The sequence below is a fragment of the Pristiophorus japonicus genome, chromosome 3, assembly GCF_044704955.1.
Source record: "Pristiophorus japonicus isolate sPriJap1 chromosome 3, sPriJap1.hap1, whole genome shotgun sequence".
NCBI classification, from domain to species: domain Eukaryota; kingdom Metazoa; phylum Chordata; class Chondrichthyes; family Pristiophoridae; genus Pristiophorus; species Pristiophorus japonicus.
In genome coordinates, this window is record NC_091979.1 from 266,651,239 (window position 1) to 266,674,633 (window position 23,395).

At 43.7% G+C, this 23,395-nt stretch overlaps 1 protein-coding gene across 3 annotated transcripts in view; it reads left to right on the forward strand.

Moving 5' to 3' along the window:
- The window catches only part of sec23ip (SEC23 interacting protein), a 145,871-nt gene that overhangs the window by 34,643 nt on the left and 87,833 nt on the right, over nt 1-23,395 (forward strand). For all 3 annotated transcript variants that reach the window (XM_070876671.1, XM_070876669.1, XM_070876670.1), the window contains exons 5-9: nt 6,910-6,999; nt 11,083-11,203; nt 14,227-14,316; nt 20,985-21,126; nt 22,005-22,213. In XM_070876671.1, coding sequence (XP_070732772.1) covers nt 6,910-6,999; nt 11,083-11,203; nt 14,227-14,316; nt 20,985-21,126; nt 22,005-22,213 — 652 coding nt within the window. The remainder of the gene's footprint in view (nt 1-6,909; nt 7,000-11,082; nt 11,204-14,226; nt 14,317-20,984; nt 21,127-22,004; nt 22,214-23,395) is intronic.

The following is a 23,395-nucleotide window of genomic DNA, read 5'->3' on the forward strand; positions in this document are numbered from 1 at the left end:
AGAGCAGATTTGCAGCCTAGAAGCAGAAGGATAACTGCCTTGTCTGTTGAAGTGAAGGTAACAGCTGCACTTTCTTTCTATGCCTCGGGATCGTTTCAGGCTACAACTGGAGATGTGTGTGCCATCTCTCAACGTGCAATACATGCCTGCGTTTACCAGGTCACGGCTGCACTTTATGCGCGAAGGAATTACTTCATAATTTCCCAATGACCGCACAAGCGATCCATGAGAGGGCTGTGGGCTTCTTCAGGATTGCCGTCTTCCCAAAGGTACAGGGCTGCATTGATTGTACCCACATAGCCTTGCGAGCACCCGTGGAGGAATCTGAGCAGTACCGGAATAGGAAAGGTTTCCACTCTTATCAATGTGCAGCTCGTGTGTGACGACAGTCGATGCGAGATACCCTGGCAGCACCCACGATGCGTTCATCCTACGCGACAGCGTTCTATCTGACATGTTTGAGCAGCAGCCAGAAGGGCAGAGCTGGCTACTGGGAGACAAAGGGTACGGCCTGACTACCTGGCTCATGACGCCCCTACGCGTGACACAGACAGAAGCTGACCGTCAATACAACATGGCGCACATTGCGACCCGCAGCATCATTGAGAGGACCATTGGCATATTGAAACAGTGATTCCGATGCCTGGACCAATCCGGAGGACAGTTGCAATACTCTCCTCAGATGGTCAGTCACTTCACTGTTGTGTGCTGCATGCTTCATAACTTAGCCATCATGAGGCAGCAGGAGCTGGTAGTGGAACCCGAAGACTGACGTGAGGGTCCAGTGCATGATGATAGTATTACGGAAGACCAGGATGTGGATGATAACGACAATCAGGAAAGCATGCAAGTGCCTGATGCCGGAGCACGAGGTCGGAGGAGGGCCGTCCAACGTGCCCCTTTAACGATTGCTCGACTTACGCCAGCAGCTCATCCGTGAACGCTTCAACTACTGATGCCTGAGGGCTCTGCGACCACTTGCATATGGACATGTTTATTCTTTGCAGTTGTTCCTACGTTGTGTTGTGTTAATGGAACATGAAACAGTTTTAATGAAAAAATATTTTATTGAAAAGTTAACGTCACTCTAATAAAATATTTGTTGTATCAAACTATACTTTTTAATATGACTCTTGAAGATCACTTATAAACTTGTAAAGTTACAAAACACTTTCTATGTGAAACATTTTACACTCTAAGATCACTTACACTTCAAGATCACTTTTAAGATGCAAAATTAAATAATTTACAGAATGTGAGAGCATTTACACTATAAGATCACTTAAAAACCCTGAGATCACTTATATGTTGTAAAGTTACAAAACAGTTTCATTGTGAAAAATCTTACACTCTGAAGAACACTTAAACTTCAGGATCACTTTTTAGGTGCAAAATTAAATAAGATACAAAAAAAGTGAGAGCATTTACACTATAAGATCACTTCAAAACCATAAGATCCCTTAAGTTGTAAAGTTACAAAACTTACAAAACAATTTCAATTTGAAAAACGCTACTACAGCTACATCAAGAACAAGAACAAAAGCAGCAAAGAAAGGCTGCAACCATGTCTCATCCATATCTCAGTAAATGTTCACTTCCTCATGGGGGTGTCATTTGATTGGCTGGGCTGTGTGCCCTTATTGCAGCAGCTACCTCAACCAGGCCCTCCCTGACGGCCTGTGCCGACACTTGCATGCCCTCCCTGATGGCCTGTGCCGTAATTTGCATGCCCTCCCTGACGGCCTGAGCCGTCGATTGCACTCCCTCGGACATTCCCTCCCTAAGTTCCCATGTTATGACTGTTATTTCTCCCGTCAGGACCGTCAACTCTTCAGCTACTGCATTGACGCCACCGATGAGCGATCGGGTAAGCTCATTGGTCTCCATACCCAATGCCACAACCTCAGCCGCATCTGTTGCACGCTGCATCTCAGGAGAGCGTGTCTCCAATCAACTTCTCCTCTGCCTGGGTCTGCCTTGTGGCACCACTACACTGGGAGGCGCAGGCACAGATGGTGGGATGCTCGGTGTTGCAAGCGGCACCACTACACAGACAGGCGCAGGCTGGGACTGTGGGACGCTCTGTTCCAGACGGCTGAACTGGAGGGAGAGGCTCGGGCTGGAATGGTGGGATGCTCTGTGTTGCAGACGGCAGCACTCGAGTGCGAGCCGTGGGCTGGGATGTTGGACGAATGGGTGTAAACTGCTCCATGATATCAGCAGCAACACTGGGACCCGAAGCGTCGGAATCAAAACCATAGTCGGTGGAAGCAGAACCGATGCGAGAGGGAGGCACAGGCTGGGACGGTAGTGCACTGACTGTAGAATGCTGCATTATACCAGCAGCACCACTGGGACCCGCAACATCGGAAGCGAAACCATGGAAGGTGGAACCAAGACCTATGCTCGGGGTTGAAACTCTGATGCCCCTTGATGATGGGGGCTCTCAAATATTTAAATTGGAAGCTCTCCCCTGCAGACATTTCAGTCATCGCTGCCATCATCCAGTCTGGATCGTCCGCAGCTGGTTGTACTGGTTCTTGTTCTGTACCCTCAGGACCCTCAGGGTTGGCAGCAGCAGCATCGTCATCATCATCATCATCATCATCATCATGTTCTGCAAAATACATCAGAACAGTCAAATGCTTAACAGCAAGGGGGGGTGTCGGGTGGGTGGCATGAGTACTCTCACACATAGCAGGCCAGGCAGCAGATTGATTTAAAGGGCCATGATGCATATTCAGGACTTGCCCTCCTCCTCGCGTGCAGGCCCAGCTTGTGCTGTACCGATTGCTTTACTCCATGATCGACTCATCATAGCAGCTACCCTTTGTTCCAAGGGTGTCAGTGGATGCAGATTGGGCATGCCTCCTCCTGTCCGAGTTGCCTCCCTTTTGTTGTGGGCCAATTTCTTCTGCAAAGAGTAAAATATAACTTTTTACAGAGTGTGTTAGTCTGCAAGGTGGGACATACAGATAGCCAGGTTACAATTACGATTAAATTAAAAATGGGAAATATTACTTACACTAACTACTTGACCAAGGTCGTGCCATTTCTTTTTACACTGACTTCCAGATCTCCTGGTATGCACCACTGCGCAGTAATCTTCTGCAACTTGGTTCCAGCGTTTCTTCATTTCTTTTGGTGGCACTTTTATGCGATCTCTGTTGCTGGTATCTAGCTCCTGCCATCTCTGATCAATTACGTTGACTAATATCTCCACTTCCTCATGCAGGAAATTCTTTGTTCTTGGTGGACGTTGATCCATTGCAAAGTTGAATTGGCACTTTTATTTCTCCAAACACACAGTCCTTAATTTGCAGGCACCGGTTCTGCAAGTTTAGCAGTGAAAAGTTGAACTCACTGATTTCAGCAGGTGATTTATTCAGCAGTGCTGCTAAAAGCACTCCCTCACACACAAAAATATCAAGAAAATTAAAATACAAGCCTTTGCAGGGGTCCAAGAAACAAATCTTCACTTTTTCTGCAGCACTTTTGAAAATGGCCGAGTGCCAATGTTTACTTCAGACTGCGCGTGCGCGAACGCTCCAACGCGCACGCGCAGGGTTGCCGGCACCAAGAAGCCTCATTTCAATTGTACCCGCCCCCTCCTACTTACAAAATCGGCGCGAGTGGTAGGCTCCGCCCCCTGTGCGGCGCGCCAAGCAGACATCGAGGTCAAAGGGGCTCGAGAATACCGCATTTTTTTTCCAGCGCGAAAAACAGGCGCCCAGCTCTGAGGTGCGCCTTTTTCACCGCGTGTGGAAACTTGGGGCCATAATGTGGAAGGGAATGCCCATCTGCTGCCATGAACTCTCTCATTTGTTACTGAACACTGCTGACATTCTGATGCGACATAGAATGATAGAATTATGCAGCTCAGAAGAAGGCCATTCGGCCCAATGTACCTGTGCCAGCTCTCTGAAAGAGCTACCAAGTTGTCCCACTCCCCAGCTTTTTCCCCATAGCCCTATATTTTTTTTTCCTTTTTAAGTATATATTCAATTCCCATTTGAAAGTTACTATTGAAACTGCTTCCATCACCCTTTCAGGCAGTGCATTCCAGATCGTAAAATAAATTCTTATCTCCCCCTAACTTTTTGCAAATTCTCTTAAATCTATGTCGTCTGGTTACTGATCCTCCTGCCAGTGGAAACCATTTTACCCCATCTACTCTATCAAATCCCTCCATAATCTTGAACACCTCTATTAAATCCTGCCTTAACATTCTTTGCTCTAAGGTGAACAATCCCAGCTTCTCTAGTCTCTATGTAATGAATTCCCTCACCCATTGTAACATTCTGGTAAATCTCCTTTGCATCATTAGAAGGCCTTGACATCCTTTCTAAAGTGTGGTGCCCAGAATTTGACACACTACTCCAGCTGCAGTCTAACCAGTGATTTATACAGGTTTATCATAACCTCCTTACTTTTGTACTCTGAAGTTTGGAGTTTGATTGCAATTTGGCTCTGTAGGATTTATGCTAATTTGGATTTATTTTTAAGTTGATTATTCAGGAAATTAATTTCCATTTTTAATTTGTATGAATTATCAATTTATCATATTTTCAACTAGTACTAAAATGTAGCATCAAAATAAGCTATTGTTAACAGTAGCAAGTAGATAAAAGGCAAGTTAAGGATCCTGGGACTTCTTATTCCCATTTGCTTCAAAGAAAGAAAGACTTGCATTTATATAGCGCCTTTCACGACCATCGGATGCCCCAAAGCGCTTTACAGCCAATTAAGTACTTTTTGAAGTGTAGTCGCTATTGTAATGTAGAAAACGCAGCAACCAATCTGCGCACAGCAAGCTCTCTCAAACAGCAATGACCAGATAATCTGTTAGTGGTATTGATTGAGGGATAAATATTGGCCAGGACACCAGGGATAACTCCCCTGCAGTTCTTCGAAATAGTGCCATGGGATGTTTTGTGTTTACCTGAGAGCAGATGGGGCCTCGGTTTAACATCTCATCCAAAAGATGGCACCTCGGACAGTGTAGCATTCCCTCAGTACTGTACTGGAGTGTCCACCTAGATTTTTATGCTCACGGCTTTGGAATGGGACTTTCATTTAGCCCATGACCGTTGGGTATTCTGATTTTAAAATTAATCTCAATCACTATCTCCTGCTAGCCAAGTCCTAAAATTGGGCCAAACCCTGGAAACATCAACTTTACTGTTATGCTGTGATGTATGCAGCCATTTTCCTTACTTGACCGAGGAAGAATGGGCAGTATCCGCCCAGAAGGCATCTTCAATTGCCTGCATCATGTACCGATGGGGAGGCACTGCCAAAGATGCATTTTAATTAATTTGTCATTGCACATGAATGATGGCGGTCTTGTTTATTTTTACATGGAGCATTCTGTTTCCTTCCAAAATTGTTCTTCAGGGTAAACAGTTTTTTTTTAAACCTGACTTTGCCAGATATTTCTATTATTTTTGTTTTTGATCTGATTTAAAGGGAAAAAAGTGAAAATTGGAAGGTTGATGCTGTTGATTCCAGATCTCAGTCCAGCTGGGAGGATTGCAGGTTACATGTGGGCACTCCTGACTCCCAGTGTTACAGAGCAGCGGCCATTACTTGCATTGTGTTGGACTTAATGTTGGGCTAGAAATTCAGTTTTTGGCAACATCGTTTTTTTCCCGTTATTTTATGGACAGAATACCACAAAAAACGTTGCCATTTTTTAAGGGGGTACAATTGGCAAAAAATACGCCCGATGGTAAAAATCGGCATTGCACAAGGATTCGTGGTGGAAACTGCGGTCCTCCTCAACTTTAGCCCGAGGCCCATCACGGCCAAAAATACAGGCCCTGGGAGGGGAGAAAACACAAAAAAAATTGCAAAAATTAAAAAATTAAAAATCAGAAAACATTCACTTAATTAATGAATCGCTGAAAAAGAATTTTAAAAATAAAAACCTCATCTTACCTTTTTTGTAGGTCTTCATACCTACCGCTGTTTCTGGGGCTTCAACACTGGCTTTTCTCGGGCGTTTTATTTTCACCTTGAGTACGGGCTCGCCAAACAGCCAATTTTAAGCGGTGTGGGTTTTTTTGGCATTGTACATGCTTGATCCGCTTTTTGGCGATATTTGAAAATCGGCATTCGTTAATTTTGGACAATTTAGGGAAGTACCTTTTACCGTCAAAAAAGGCAAAATATCAACGAAAAAACGTGCGCAAGGCTGGCCAATTTTCCCCCTTATGTGTCTCACAATCTATCTGGGATGATATCACAGTCTTCCTGCAAAGGTCACGGATCCCTGTGCGAGTTCCACACTGCTGACATTGCTGTGTTCCATTGTCCCGACAGGAGCAGTCAAAAGGTTTGCTCCGACACTGGGATTTGACACGGGCGATGCAGGATTCTCTCATGATTTGTGTACAGTTTATATTGTCTCGGATTTTTAAAAAAACATTTCAGTATCTGCAATAATCGTGTGCTGCTGTGCCAAGTTATTGTGTTGTTTTGTGGAAGTCTATTTCAGCTCAAGAGGGTGATATGAATTTTGCTGTTTGAGACACATTTAAGCCAAAGTCAGCTGTTAACATTAATTGTTGAATTCAGTGAGTTGTAATTTTCCTTTCTATGTAATTTTATTTGATTTATTGGGAAGTATCAATCTTCCAAGGTACTCCTGCAAATAACATTAACAATTGAGTGCAATTCTACTGCAGGGGTGTAATGCGGCATTTGAAAATAATTTGTGAATGTTATTTCATAGTCATTGCATTAGCCCTTTAAGCCGTTGGAACATTTGCACTTTGGTAAATATTGGTATTAATAAGCCTAAAGTGAATTAGAAATGTTCAGTTTACCCTTAAAATAATTTTGAAATGTTGGAGAAAACAAAGTGAAAATGTTGGAGGCGTCTCCTAATTTACTTCTGTTTTGCAGGCAGAATATAAAAAGACTGTAACTACCAACCAGTGGCATAGAAGACTCGAGTTCTCGAGTGGGGAAACCATTGTTATGCATAATCCAAAGGTACAGTCTGCATAAAAACAGCAACTCATGATCTTTAAAGCAATACCATTGATAAAAGACATGGTTTTGGAAGATGTTGGTTTGCATCTGTTCAGTCACGGGAAATGACAGATTCAGTTCTCAAAGCTTTTTATATTTGATGCTGCTTTGATTTAGGAGAACAATGTTCTATGTTTACATTTCTGCAACTGGCATCGTTATCCGAAAGGCAGAATTGCGGATCCACATTTGGATGAGGAAGCAAGGGCTGCTTATATTGATGGAGATCTCTTGAAACTACGAAAGGGCCTATATTGGTTGTGAGACTTCCCCAATGATTAAATGATAAAGGCACTATGAGTCATGTTGAGTCAATTGAGGTCCAAGTTTCAATCCTTGGAATGTGCTGAATTACCCAATCTAGGCTAGGGTTTCAATCCTTGATATGTGCTGAGGGTGCATTAGCCCTCTGTGAGCTTGGGAAGGAGTGGGGGGAAATTGAACTAAGCTCCCACTTCTGGGCTCTGTCCAGCATGCCCTGTTCAAAAGTGGACATGTATGGACATCAGGTAGGAACTGGATTGAACATGGCCATCTTGCAGTAGAATAGCTTTCCCATAAGGACAATTCAGGCTCATAAATGAAAGCTGATCTCTGGGTGGAATGCCAGTGCCTGGGAAAACTTAAAAAAAAATTCTTGGGATAAGGGCGATGCTATCAAGGTCGTATTAATTGCCCATTCCCAGTTTCCCTGGCACGGTCGTAGACCTTCTCTAATTATTTTTACAACTGGATGGCTTGCTTGGCCATTTCTCCTCCTCTTAGGCAGTCCCCCAGAGTCAAGGATGACTTGCTTCCACACTAAAATGAGTTCTAAGGTGACTGATGAGACCAATGCGGGACCTACAGTCTCTGGTAGATGGGGCACATGGTGGTTGGAGGGGCGGGTGCATGGGATGCTTGATTTGCCATACGCTCCTTCCACTGTTTGTACGTGGCTTCCGCGTGCTCCCTGCGAAGAGACTCTAAGTGTTCGGCGCCTTCTCGGATGCTTCTTCTCCACTTTGAGCGGTCATGGGCTAGGGATTCCCAAGAGTCGGTGGGGATGTTACATTTTTCAAGGAGGCTTTGAGGGTGTCCTTGAAGCGTTTTCTCTGCCCTTCTGGGGCTCGCCTGCTGTGATATAGCTCAGAGTAGAATGCTTCTTTCGGGAGTCTAGTATCGGGCATGCAGACAACGTGGCCTGCCCATCAAAGCTGATTGAGCGTGATCAATGCCTCGATGCTGGTGATGTTGGCTTGAGAGAGAAAGCTGATGATGGTTCACCTATCCTGCCAATGAATTTGCAGGTTTTTCCGGAGGCATCGTTGGTGGTACTTCTCCAGTGCTTCGAGGTGCCTACTGTACATAGTCCATGTGTCTCAAGCATATAGGAGGGTGGGTATCGCTACTGCTCTAGACCATGAACTTGGTGCCAGGTTTGAGATCCTGGTCTTCGAACACTCTCTTTTCCTCAGGCAGCCAAGGGCTGCACTGTCACACTAAAAGCGGTGTTGGACTTTGTCATCGATGTCTGTCCTTGCTGACAGTAGGCTTCCAAGTTATGGGAAGTGGACCACATTGTCCAAGGTCTCGTCATGGATTTGATAACCGGGGAGCAGTACTGTGTGGCGGGTGCAGGTTGGGAGAGAACCTTTGCATTATTGATGTTTAATGTAAGGCCCAGACTCGCGTACGCTTCAGTGAAGGTGTCAACGATGGTTTGGAGTTTGGACACCGAATGAGCATATACGCCAGTGTCATCTGCATATTGTAATTCAATGACAGAGGTTGTAACAACCTTGGATCTGGACTGGAGGCTTCGGAGGTTGAACAATTTCCTGCTTGCCCTGTAGATTAACTCCACTCCAGCGGAGAGCTTGTTAAAGGTGAGATGAAGCACAGGAAGCAAAGAGTAGGAGTAAATGGGTACTTTTCAGAATGGCAGGCAGTGACTAGTGGGGTACCGCAGGGTTCTGTGCTGGGGCCCCAGCTGTTTACACTGTACATTAATGATTTAGATGAGGGGATTGAGTGTAGTATCTCCAAGTTTGCGGATGACACTAAGTTGGGTGGCAGTGTGAGCTGCGAGGAGGATGCTGTGAGGCTGCAGAGCGACTTGGATAGGTTAGGTGAGTGGGCAAATGCATGGCAGATGAAGTATAATGTGGATAAATGTGAGGTTATCCACTTTGGTGGTAAAAACAGAGAGACAGACTATTATCTGAATGGTGACAGATTAGGAAAAGGGGAGGTGCAAAGAGACCTGGGTGTCATGGTACATCAGTCATTGAAGGTTGGCATGCAGGTGCAGCAGGCGGTTAAGAAAGCAAATGGCATGTTGGCCTTCATAGCAAGGGGATTTGAGTACAGGGGCAGGGAGGTGTTGCTACAGTTGTACAGGGCATTGGTGAGGCCACACCTGGAGTATTGTGTACAGTTTTGGTCTCCTAGCCTGAGGAAGGACATTCTTGCTATTGAGGGAGTGCAGCGAAGGTTCACCAGACTGATTCCCGGGATGGCGGGACTGACCTATCAAGAAAGACTGGATCAACTGGGCTTGTATTCACTGGAGTTCAGAAGAATGAGAGGGGACCTCATAGAAACATATAAAATTCTGACGGGGTTAGACAGGTTAGATGCAGGAAGAATGTTCCCAATGTTGGGGAAGTCCAGAACCAGGGGTCACAGTCTAAGGATAAGGGGTAAGCCATTTAGGACCGAGATGCGGAGGAACTTCTTCACCCAGAGAGTGGTGAACCTGTGGAATTCTCTACCACAGAAAGTTGTTGAGGCCAATTCACTAAATATATTCAAAAAGGAGTTAGATGAGGTCCTTACTGCTAGGGGGATCAAGGGGTATGGCGAGAAAGCAGGAATGGGGTACTGAAGTTGAATGTTCAGCCATGAACTCATTGAATGGCGGTGCAGGCTAGAAGGGCCGAATGGCCTACTCCTGCACCTATTTTCTATGTTTCTATGTTTCTATGAAGCATTGCAGCGAGGAAGATGCACTTGTATTGGGTCTGTGATGGATCCGTTGGTAAGAATCACAGCTTGCATGTCATTGTGACAAATTTTTGAGGACAGCCGAATTTGAGAAGGACACACCATAATCCCTCGTGGTTGACAGCGCCGAAGGCCTTTGTGAGGTCAAAGAAAGCCATGTGCAGAGGATAATGCTGCTCCCTGCTTTTTCCTTGGATGGCTTGCTCGGCCATTTAAGAGAGCGTTAACAGCCATCTAGGTTGTTTGGGACTCGATTCAACTATCAGCCGGACTGGGTAGGGGGGTGATAGGTTCCTTCCTTGAAGGACATCAGTGCACCGTTTGGCTTTTGCAACAGTACTGCAATTTTCATACTTATTTTATCCTCTGGTAGTAGCCCACAAATGACCAGATTTACTAGTTGATCATCTGCACTGTTGCAGACAGGAAAAATTCAAGACCAAGTGTAGTCTTCACATGAAGCGGAGTTAGATGAGGAGAGAATTGAACCAGGATGTGCAGATGTATTTCAGTCACTATTTTAAAGTTATATATTCTGCTCTTGTATTTCTATTATCTATTCCTATATCCACATCATTATCATCATAATCATCCTCGTTCGAGGGACCGCCGATGTCCACAGTTATAATGGTAACTACGTAAACTTGTTACACAGTAGTTACAAACTTGCATAGGCAGTTTCCATTGTAAATGTAAACATAGAAATTTATAATCGCAAAGGTTGACAGGAAGTTCATGCAGATGTGAGATTTTTTTGAATATATTAAATTCATATAGAATGAGTTCAATTTGACAACTTGCCATGGTGGGATTTAAGCTAGTCCAAGACACTAACTACTTCCTTATTAAAGGATAAATCATTATTTTCAGGAGCAAAGAAAAAAATTAGCAGTGCTATTATGAAATCTGTGAGGCTTTTCCTAATTGTTTTAACTTGCTTTACTTTATATTGATTCTGTCAATAATATATGTTTAGACCCCATTTGTATGATTTCCAGTCCTTACAGTAATTATTTAAAAAAAAAAAGGTATAAATCAAGTTGTCATTGATTCCAGGTCATAGTACAGTTCCAGACTTCCTCAGTACCAGATGAATGGGGAACCACACAGGATGGACAGACTAGGCCCAGAGTGGTCAAGCGTGGGATTGATGATGACCATGATGAGATCCCTGAAGGTAGGAGTCTGATCCTCTGACAACAACAAATTGATATGATCACTGCTCTTCAACGCCAAAGAAAAGCTCAGCAAAAAGTGTCCTTGTTACATTTTAAAGTTAATGACCATTTTCCTATATTACAAGTCATAGTTTTTTAAAATACTAAATACATAAAATAATGGCCTGTCCAATGACCATCTCCCTTTTCTGAAATGTTTCATTTCCAGCAGTTGTTGCTGAATCTCCAAAATGTGACTTTCATCACCCAAAGATTCTAGGGATGTTGAAGAAATACTTTGTGGATTCTTGGTGTACGCAGAGATTACGGCCCCAAGTTTCGCCATGATTTGCTCCTGATTTTTAGGAGCAACTGGTGTAGAACGGAGTATCTTAGAAATCGGAATTCTCGCCATTTAGTTTGCTCCAGTTCTAGTCAGTTAGAACAGTTTCACTTTGGAACAGAATTTTCTTTTCAAAAGGGGGCGTGTCCAGCCACTTACGCTTGTTTTCAAAGTTTCATCAGTGAAAACTTACTCCAAACTAACTTAGAATGGAGTAAGTGACGATTGTTGTACGCTTGAAAAAACCTTGTCTACACTTTAGAAAATCAGGCGTAGGGAATGGTGGGGGGGGGGGTTTAAAGGGAAGTTTACAAACATTAAACACTTCAGTTTTACAAATAAAGAGCCAGCATCAATGATAAATGATAAAAACATCAATAAATCAACCAATAAATCAATCCAAAAAAATTAATAAGAAATAATTATTTTTTTTTAAATCAATAAATAAAACATTTTCTACTTACCGACTGCAGCACCGGGAGCCCTCCAACAGCGTGCTGGGATGCCCCCCTCAGTGTGTCTCTGTCAGTGTCTATCTCTCTGTCTGTCTGTGTGTGTCTCTCATTCTCTGTCTGTCAGTGTCTGTGTTTCTGACAGCGAGGGGAGGGGGAGGAGTGGGGTAGAGGAAGGGGGAAGGAGGGGAGGAGGGAAGGGGGGAAAGGAGATCGGGGGAAAGGGGGGGGTGGTAAAGGAGATGGCGGGGGGGGGGTGGGGGAGGAAAGGAGAAGGGGGAGGGAGGCTGAACGGGCCGGGCCCAAGACTTCGGGCAGGGCCCGTCCCCAGCACCAGATTTATAGGTAGGTGGCGTCGGGGGGGGGGGGTGGTGGGAGGGAGGTCGGTTCGGTTTGGGTCGGGGTGGGGGGAGGGAGGGGGAGGTCAGGTCGGGTCGGGTCAGGTCCAGTCCGGGGGGGGGAAGTGGGAGTCTGGACGGTGTCGGGTCAGGTCCGGAGGTGGGGGGGGGCGGGAAGCGGGAAGCGGGAGTCGCGTTGGGTCGGGAGGAAGCAGGAGCTGGCCGTGGGAGGAGCCTTATTCACGCAGCCCCAGTGAGGCCATTTGGCCAGGGCTAGGGGCTGCGTGCTTCGGCCCCTCCCACACAGTTTTGGGGCCTGGAACTACTGCTTGTGCTGCGCCGCGCCGAGCTGCAAACGACCTGCAGGGAGGTGGAGAATCTGGAAGTTTTTTTTAGGCGCACTTTGTGGCGCGAAAAATGGGCGTCCAGGTCGGGACTGCGCCGTTCTAGGCGCGGCTCGAAACTTGGGCCCTACATAACCATCGCTGCATTTCAGAATAATACATTTTCTTTTAAGTGTTTTGAGCAATTTCTCTCAAACTTGACAAGTGTCTTCCAGAAGGTATTTGACAAGGTGCCACATAACAAGATAAAAGATCACGGGATTGAGGGTAATATATTAGCATGGATAGAGGATTGGCTAATGAACAGAAAACAGAAAGTCGGGATAAATGGTTCATTCTTGGGTTGGCAATCAGTAACCAGTGGGTTGCCGCAGGGATCAGTGCTGGGACCCCAACTATTTACAATCTATATTAACGACATGGAAGAAGGGACTGAGTGTAACGTAGCCAAATTTGCTGACGATACAAAGATGGGAGAAAAAGCAATGTGTGAGGAGAACACACAAAATCTGCAAAAGGACATAGACAGGCTAAGTGAGTGGGCAAAAATTTGGCAGATGGAGTATACTGTTGGAAAGTGTGAGGTCATGCACTTTGAAAGAAAAAATCAAAGCAAGTTATTATTTAAAAGGAGAAAGATTGCAAAGTGCTGCAGTACAGCGGGACCTGGGTCTACTTGTGTATGAAACACAAAAGGTTAGTATGCAGTTACAGCAAGTGATCAGGAAGGCCAATGGAATTTTGGCCTTTATTGCAAAGGGGATGGAGTATAAAAGCAGGGAAGTCTTGCTACAGCTATACAGGGTATTGGTGAGGCCACACCTGGAATACTGCATGCAGTTTTGGTTTCCATATTTACGAAAGGGTATACTTGCTTTGGAGGCAGTTCAGAGAAGGTTCACTAGGTTGATTCCGGAGATGATGGGGTTGACTTATGAGGAAAGGTTGAGTAGGTTGGGCCTCTACTCATTGGAATTCAGAAGAATATTGAAAAGTGTAAGATTATGAGGGGTCTTGACAGGGTGGATGCAGAGAGGATGTTTCTGCTGATAGGGGAGACTAGAACTAGAGGGCATAATCTTAGAATAAGGGGCCGCCCATTTAAAACTGAGATGAGGAGAAATTTCTTCTGAGGGTTGTGGATCTGTGGAATTCGTTGCCTCAGAGAGCTGTGGAAGCTGGGACATTGAATAAATTTAAGACAGAAATAGACAGTTTCTTGAACGATAAGGAAATTAAGGGGTTATGGAGAGCGGGCAGGGAAGTGGAGCTGAGTCCATGATCGGATCAGCCATGATCGTATTGAATGGCGGAGCAGGCTCGAGGGACCGTATGGCCATCTCCTGCTCCTGTTTCTTATGTTCTTATAAATGCAATTCTTTGTATTTTTACCCCATAGTTTGCTCTAATTTGTTGTAACAATTACATTTTCATGTGGCTTCACTATTCGAGAAGGGGGAATAACTGAATAATACATTAGAGATTGCTTTTCACAAGACAAACAATCACATTTCTATTTTACGAAGCATTTATATTTTGTTTAGCAATTTATTTTTATTCACCTAGGTGAGCTGCCACCGGTTAATCATCTGGTGTTCATGGCACATGGAATTGGGCCTGTATGTGACCTACGTTTCAGAAGCATTGTTGAATGTGGTAAGTCTGTTTGTTTATAATGAATTTATCCTCCTGGTATTTTGAAAATGTGTTATGTAAGCTTTTTAAATATTTGAAGCAAACGTGCATTTCAGTGGCGTGGTCAAAAAACTTGTGCTATGTCACCATTTTCACCCTTTAACAAGTCCAGTTCCAGGAATGTTTTGGGGTTTTGTCAGATTTATCACGGTGAAAGAATTTTTCACAGATGAACACAGCAACAATTCGGGGGGCAGGGGAGAATGTTTCATGGTCAGTTCATGAATATATAAAGTCCCAGTATCCACTTGTCTCAAATTAACGGAAGGAGGACACAAAAAGGCAGTAATTTAAAATCTCCTTTCCTGTTTTTCATCCCCCACATATTTAAAGGTACATGATTCCAATTTCTATTTCAGGAATACTCATTGAATTCTAAAGTTAGATTTAATTTGGACGGCATAATGCTCTTGACAATTGAGTTTTACTTCTAAGTTAGTCAGATTTATTTACACCACAGTTTTTAATATTTGAAGTTCCACAGTGTACATTACTATTAAATTCAACTTTCAATCTTGCTCTATTAGTGTGCAAGCCATGCATTGCACAGGGGCAAGGTGGGGTAATTAGTGCTGCATTGATCCGAGTTTGTTGTAATTGATAATATTTGTGGAATTGTTTAAAGGATGTAAAAAAATCTAAAAGATGGTAGATTCTCTTCAGTTAGTTTCCTAATAACCTTTATTGTCTTTTAATAAGTGGAAGACATTTGTCCTTTGGTGCATTAAGCTATGTAAAACCTATTTGATGGGATCTTAATTCTCTTTTATGTTACTTGCAGTATCTAATTGGTTTTCAGTTAAAATTCAGTTCTTTTGGAGTTCATGTTGCCATTATTTCAGCCTTTCATGGTTAGGAGCTAACCCAGTGATCATGCATTTCACCAAAGCTAACTGGAAATTGCATCCACTTTGACGTCCTTTTGGATCCACATTATGATCTTTTGTTTTACATAAATCAATGAATGTCCTGTTTGAACCTATGAGTTTCTGGAAAGCTGTCTTCCTAAGAGCATTAGTTTGAGCGCACAGGATAATTTAGTGGCAAGATCTCATTATACATCAACCCTGTTCTCCCAGTGGGGTGATTCTCAAATCATATTCTACTTTCCCTCTCTAAATAGTCTCCCAAATCTATTTAGGTCAGGAGATTATTAAATTTTCATTTTATCATTCACTTCACAAGTTAACATTGCACCACCAACTCCATTTATTAAACATTTGTATGGCTTTACGATGCTGAGAATGACGTGAATAGCACGTTTAGTGAGTTGGTCTTACTGCAGGTAAAGGGTACACAGCCAGATAGGGAATGGGTGACCAACAGGAAGAGCAGTGCAAGGAAGGTAGTGCAGGGGTCCCCTACGGTCATCCCCCTGCAAAACAGATACATTGCTTTGGGTACTGTTGGGGGGATGACTCATCAGGGGAGGGCAGCAGCAGCCAAGTTCATGGCATCGTGAGTGGCTCTGCTGCACAGGGGGGCAGGAAAAAGAGTGGGAGAGCTATAGTGGTAGGGGATTCTATTGTAAGGGGAATAGATAGACGTTTCTGCTGCCGCAACAGAGACTCCAGGATGGTATGTTGCCTCCCTGGTGCAAGGGTCAAGGATGTCTCGGAGCGGGTGCAGTACATTTTGGAGGGGGAGGGTGAACAGCCAGTTGTCGTGGTGCATATAGGTACCAACGATATAGGTAAAAAAACGGGATGAGGTCCTACAAGATGAATTGAGGGAGCTAGGAGCTAAATTTAAAAAGTAGGACCTCAAAAGTAGTAATCTCAGGATTGCTACCAGTGCCACATGCTAGTCAGAGTAGGAATCGCAGGATAGCTCAGATGAATACATGGCTTGAGGAGTGGTGCGGAGGGGAGGGATTCAAATTCCTGGGACATTGGAACTGGTTCTGGGGGAGGTGGGACCAGTACAAACCAGACGGTCTGCACCTGGGCAGGACTGGAACCAATGTCCTAGGGGGGAGTGTTTGCTAGTGCTGTTGGGGAAGAGTTAAACTAATATGGCAGGGGGATGGGAACCTATGCAGGGAGACAGAGGGAAGTAGAACGGGGGCAGAAGCAAAAGATAGAAAGAAGAAAAGAAAAGTGGAGGGCAGAGAAATCTAAGGCAAAAAAGCAAAAAGGGCCACATTACAGCAAAATTCTAAAGGGGCAAAATGTGTTAGAAAGACAAGCCTGAAGGCTCTGTGCCTCAATGCGAGGAGTATTCGGAATAAGGTGGACGAATTAGCTGCGCATATAGCAGTTAATGGGTATGATGTAATTGGCATCATGGAGACATGGCTCCAGGGTGACCAAGGCTGGGTACTCGACATCTAGGGGTATTCAACATTTAGGAGGCGGGGTGGCATTGTTGGTTAAAGAGGAAATTCATGCAATAGTAAGAAAGGCCATTAGCTTGGATGAATGGGTGGAGCTACGGAATACCAAGGGGCAGAAAACGCTGGCGGGAGTTGTGTACAGACCACCAAACAGTAGTAAGGTTGGGGACAGCATCAAACAAGAAATTAGGAATGCATGCAATAAAGGTACAGCAGTTATCATGGGTGACTATAATCTACATATTGATTGGGCAAACCAAACTGGTAGCAATGCGGCGGTGAAAGTGACTGCCCTTGACACCAAGACAGCATTTGACCGAGTGTGGCATCAAGGAACCCTAGTAAAATTGAAGTTAATGGGAATCAGGGAAAACTCTCCACTGGCTGGAGTCATACCTAGCACAAAGGAACATGGTTGTGTTTGTTGGAGGCCAATCATCCCAGCCCCATGACATCGCTGCAGGAATTCCTCAGGGCAATGTCCTAAGCCCAACCAACTTCAGCTGCTTCATCAATGACCTTCCCTCCATCAGAAGGTCAAAAGTAGAGATGTTCACTGATGATTGCACAGTGTTCAGTTCCATTCGGAACGCCTCAGAAAATGAAACAGTCCATGCCCGCATGCAGCAAGACCTGGACGACATTCAGGCTTGGGCTGATAAGTGGCAAGTAACATTCGTGCCAGGCAATGATGCTCTCCAAAAAGCGAGTGTCTAACCACCTCCCGATGATACTCAGCGGCATTACTATCACTGAATCTTCTACCATCAACATCCTGAGGGTCACCATTGACCAGAAACTTAACTGGACCAGACACACAACCACTGTGGCAACAGGAGCAGGTCAGAGGCTGGGTATTCTGTGGCGAATGTCTCACCTCCTGACTCCCCAAAACCTATCCACTATCTACAAGGCACAAGTTAAGAGTGTGATGGAATACTATCCATTTGCCTGGATGAGAGCAGCTCCAACAACACTCGAAGCTCGACACGATCCAGGACACAGCAGCCCGCTTGATTAACACCCCATTTACCATCTTCAACATTCACTCCCTCCACCACCACTACAAGATGCACTGCAGTAATTTACTATGGCTTCTTTGGCAGCATCTCCCAAACCCGTGACCTCTACCACCTAGAAGGACAAGGGCAACAGGCGCATGGTAGGCACCTCAAAGCACTGGAGAAGTACCACCAACGCTGCTTCCGCAAAATTCTGAAAATTCATTGGCAGGTTAGGCGCACCAACATCAGCGTTCTCTTTCAAGGCAACATCCCCAGCATCGAGGTGTTGACCACGCTCGATCAGCTCTGATGGACAGGCCACATTGTCTGCATGCCCAATACTAGACTCCCAAAACAAGCACTCCGAGCTGTGTCACGACAGACGAGCCACAGGAGGGCAGAGAAAACGCTTCAAGGACGCCCTCAAAGCCGTCTTGAAAAAATGTAACATCCCCACTTGGGAATCCCTGGCCTAAGACTGCTCAAAATGGAGGATAAGCATCCGAGAAGGCGCCGAACACTTCGAGTCTCTTCGCCGGGAGCACGCGGAAGCTAAGTACAAACCGCAGAAGGAGCGTACGACAAATCAAGCACCCCACCCACTTGTCCTTCCAACCAACATTTGCACTACCTGTGACAGAGACTGTAGATCCTGCATTAATCTCATCAGTCACCTTAGAGCTTATTTTAATGTGGAAGGAAGCAAGTCATCCTCGACCCCGAGGGACTGCTAAAGAAGAAGATGATACCATCACTTGCAAGTTCTCCTCCAAGTTACACACCATCCTGTCTTGGAAATATCTCACCGTTCCTTCATCGTCGCTGGGTCAAAATCCTGGAACTCCTTCCCTAACAGCACGATGGAGAGTACCTTCACCACACGGACTGCAGCAGTTCAAGAAGGCAGCTCACCACTACCTTCTCCAGGGCATTTAGCGATGGATACTAAATGCTGGCCTTGCCAGCAACGCTCACATCCCGGAATGAGTTTTTAAAAAAAAAAACATGATTAGAAATATAATTTAATGTAAAAGTATAAAATAATCAAAACTCATATATTTCAGCACAGAAGGAGGCTTTTTGACCTACAATGGAACTATCTACTCTAATCCCATTTAATATATCACCCGTAACATGGCACCTGTGACAATGCAGCATTTCCTCGCTACTGCACTGAAGAGGCAGCCTAATTGCTTTAAACTAGAACTGTCTTACTTCAATAGCCATATGTGGCAATGCATTCCTTACTGCAATTAACTCCTTGGATGGGAAGCATTTATTCTAATCTCTCACGATGCTTTTAGCACCAACCTTATCATCTTTTGTTTCTTTAAAGTTCCACTTACCTTTTATTATTTTAAGAGGCGATTCAGTCTCATTTTATTAGTAGCTATGCATTGATTTATCTATCTTAACTAGTCTTCGGCATTTCCATGTAGAGGACTCTCAGCCAAAATAAACCCAAACAACAGTATTCTGTTTGCCCATTTGGTGGCACTGTGACATAGAAGATAACATTAGATGAACCTTTCTTCACCCAAAAATTTGTAAATTCCCATTGGAAGCAATTCAAAATTTCATGAAAATTTTGACTGGAAAGTGTAAATAAAGTAGAGTAAAGCATTGTTGTTAAACAGTGACTGTTTGGATGGGCAATTTGTTGGGTACTAAAATAACATTTTAAGTGTTAGTGTCAGATAGGCTCAGTTGGAATTGCTCTTCCCTCTGAGTCATTGGCCCGAAAATTGCAGTCGGAGGTTTCCCGTGGGCAGATGCCTCTGACCGAAATTTTTTTAACGAAAATACCTGGTGGTCCAGGAGGTACGTGGACTTGTGCTCCAAAGCCTCGTTGCGCTGTCTGACATCGGGCCCATGTCTTCCTGGGATCATGTGGGCCCGGACCACCAATCACAATGTAGTACTCTCATTCACAGTAATGGGAGCTCTGAGCTCTCATTACCATCAATGAGACTGCTCCTAAAATCAAATAAAACAAACATTAATTTTTTAAAAAAACACTTCACTTTTGGGGAAAAAAATAGAAATTGCATTAAATTAAATGTTTTTGAGAAAAATAAAAACTTTTAATAGTGTTAAAAATAAACTTGCCTTCATAGACAGGCTTTTTAATATAACAATAAGTAATAACATTTAATTTGTCTATGTTTTAAAATTGGTAAAAGTAGGCTATATGTCTGTTTTTACCAGGCATAAGAATTTGAAGGACATACGCTGGGCAAGAGATGGGCAGATTGCCCAAATCTCCACCCATGAATGTCCTCCTCCCGGGGATGCGCGCCATCTGTCAAAAGATCGCAAAAGCTGGTTCTCGGTGCATCGCGCGCCGAGAACCGGCATTTGCGAGGCCTCTTCGTATGCACCCGGAGAGGCCAACATTTTCGGGCCAAAAGGTTGTGGGTTCAAGCCCCGCTACACATAATCTAAGCTGACAACTCATTGCAGTATTGATGGAGTGCTGCAGTGTCACTAGTGCTGTCTTTTGGGTGGGTTATTAAACTGAGGCCCCATCTGACAGATGGATGTAAATTATCCCATGGTACTATTTTTGAAGAACAACAAAAAGTTCTCCGTGTCCTGGTCAACATTCTTCCTCAAACAACACCACCAAAAACAGATTCTTTGGTCATTAATTCATTTGCTGCGTGTGGGACCTTGATGCATCAAATAACTGTCCAATTAACCACAGTGACTGCACTTCATAAACTATCCACTGATTATAAAGCGCTTTGGGGCATTCCAAGGACACTGTGAGGTGCTATATGAACACAAGTTGTAATTTGAAATGATTTTGTAATGTATTTTAAACATCCTGAATATTTGTCTTGATGTATAGATAGATAGATGTAACTGAGCGCTTTATTGAAAATAAAGTTAGTTAAGTCATATGTAGGTGCTTTATTTTTCAGTAAGCACATGGGCACTTAAACATTCGGTTTATACGCCAGTCTTGAATTACTTTTAGAGCTTAAATTTTAAAGATTGAGAAAACCTAATGACTTTGTTTTGTGGAGAAGTATTGCTGTGAAGGATAATTATGTGCTCCTACACAACATCCAGCACAGACTTCCATGACATACCATGCTGGGTGAGATATCATTGTGACCATAACTCTCTCACTATCCCTCCCATTCTCATTCATAATGATGAGATCGAATTGCCTTGACCATAATTCTAAATTAAAGATTTTTTCATTCAAATATTGTCTAGTTGCATAAATATTGATGCAGTTATTTACGGTTATAGACTCCAAATTCCATTCTGTTTTTCAGTTGATGACTTCAGAAATGTTTCTCTGAAACTACTACATACGCACTTTAAAAAAGCAGTAGATGAGAATAAAATCACACGAGTTGAATTCCTTCCTGTACATTGGCATAATGCTCTTCATGGAGATGCTACTGGAGTAGACAGGTAAGTTCCCTCATTTCTATTCAAAAAAATATATATATTTGTATATAGATTGAATTTTAAAGCTGGTGCCACAAACTGAATTGCTGATTCTTTTTAATGCACTATGCTGATCTTGTGTAAGAGCATCTTTAGTACAACGATGCAAGGTTTATCTGTTTATAGTTTTGGGAATTTCAGATCAAAGACCAATCCAACAAGAGCTTTAAACATGAAATAGTGATGGGGAAAATTATTTGTATTATTATAATTCATGGCGTGAGAAAGACCATTTGGTCCATTGTGCTCATTCATGTAAAATCTAAACTCTTAAGGTACTATAATAGGCTCATTTAATCTCCTGAAGGAAAGGTTTCAAAAATGATTCTGTGCTGTAAATTCCATGTACAGGTTGAACTTCTCTGGTCCAGGACTCTGGTCCAGAAACATCTGTGGCGGAACTGCCGCTTTCCTGGGCCTGGGCATGGAGCTCACTGTTAAGTGCTCCCGTGACACTCAGCATCTCACTTTGCTTTCTCATTGTGGAATTCTGGGATTGACGGTACAGTAAAAGGGCATCAGACCTGAGACAGACCGAGAAATGACCAATCACCAACATTCCCGCCTCTCCTCTCTCACTCAGCGATCACCAGCACTGACCACCTGTGGTTCGAAAAATTCTCTGTTTCGGCACCAGTCGAGTCCTGAGGGTGCCAGACCAGAGAGGTTCAACCTGTAATTCTATATAAAATAATTCCGATCATAATTTGAATATTCTTGCTACAGAACGTCTGGTTTCAGCTTTAATTTAGTAGTGTCATTATTGCAGAGCTATATTATGGAAAATGAACCTTTTCCCATGTGGCTTCAGTTGACTTGTTTTTCTATTCTTGTTACACCAGGCGTATCAAGAGAATCACTTTACCAAGCATAGGCCGCTTGCGCCATTTTACCAATGAGACATTATTGGACATATTCTTCTACAGCAGCCCTACATACTGTCAGACCATTGTGGATACAGTGGTTGCAGAAATCAATCGACTATACGCTCTCTTCTTGAGTCGAAACCCTAATTTCAAAGGTGGAGTCTCGCTTGCAGGACACAGTCTCGGTAATAAGTGCTGATATTTGAATGACTAATAGATCTCTTGTGGCATTGCTCACAGGTAGTTTGGAGTGTGGAATAGGTTACTTGTATCACCACTATGTTTCTCATCAGGGAAATTATGCTCTGTTTCCTGGGCTCAATTTTTCTGTCAAGGTGGGTGTGGGGACTAGAAGCACTCTGAGATGGCCTTTGTGCCGAGGGGCTGAGGATGGATTGATTCTGTTGGCACTGCTCGCAAAACGTTTTTTGTTTCGTGATCTAGAACCTCACCATGTGGGTCTTAGAAATGCTCAGTATACATAATCATTTCAAGAGGTTTTGGAGCCTCCTGGGAGAGTTGCTTTGTGGCTCCGCCAAATCTGTGTTGCACTCTCATTTCTCTATGTAGCTCTGTCTCTAGCTCGCTCTGTCTCTCTCTCGTTCTCATAACTGAGATTCCCAATACCTAGAATCCTCTTGGTAGCTGACCTCTGTACCCTCTCAATGGTAATAATATCCCTCCTACATTTAGTTGAGAAGAATACACACCACTCTATAAGGTACATGTTTTTTAAATTCAAATCAGCATTAAAGCTGGTTCCTCTGTCACTGCTGAGTCATGTTACGACTGCTAATGCCATGTTGTGATATTAGCATACAAGTTGCTGAGATATAATGAGATGCCACCATCTATTTTCATTGCCAATGTATTGTCCCAGCTTGTGTATGTGAGTGGACCAGGCTTTCAGCAACAATTTCTTTTTTATAATCTTTCTTGAGCTGTTCATTGCTGATTCAAGTCTGGACAGAAGATTTGCCTCTGCACCTTCAATAAACTGCTGAAAAGTTCCAGTCACACTGTTAGACACTAAAATGATAAATGCCGCTGACAGTTGCTGCTAATGCTAGACATGTTATTGAAACCAGAATGCACAGAATGAAGAGGATTAGAGAATGACTGAGGTGGATATGGTGGGAGTTTAGCCATTAACTTCACAATGTGCAAGGAGGAAAAATTAAATAATAACAAAAATAAAAGAGAATTGATATTTTGGATGACACTTAACTAAAGTGGTTGAGTGCTTAATTCTTCATTATCGGTATTTGGTCTTTCTGTTCTTGCCTAAATAGCGTTTAAAGTAAAGTACCGTAGTATTTATGCATTAATCTGAATTCAAGGCAAATTGATTTGGTCCTTGGCATTGC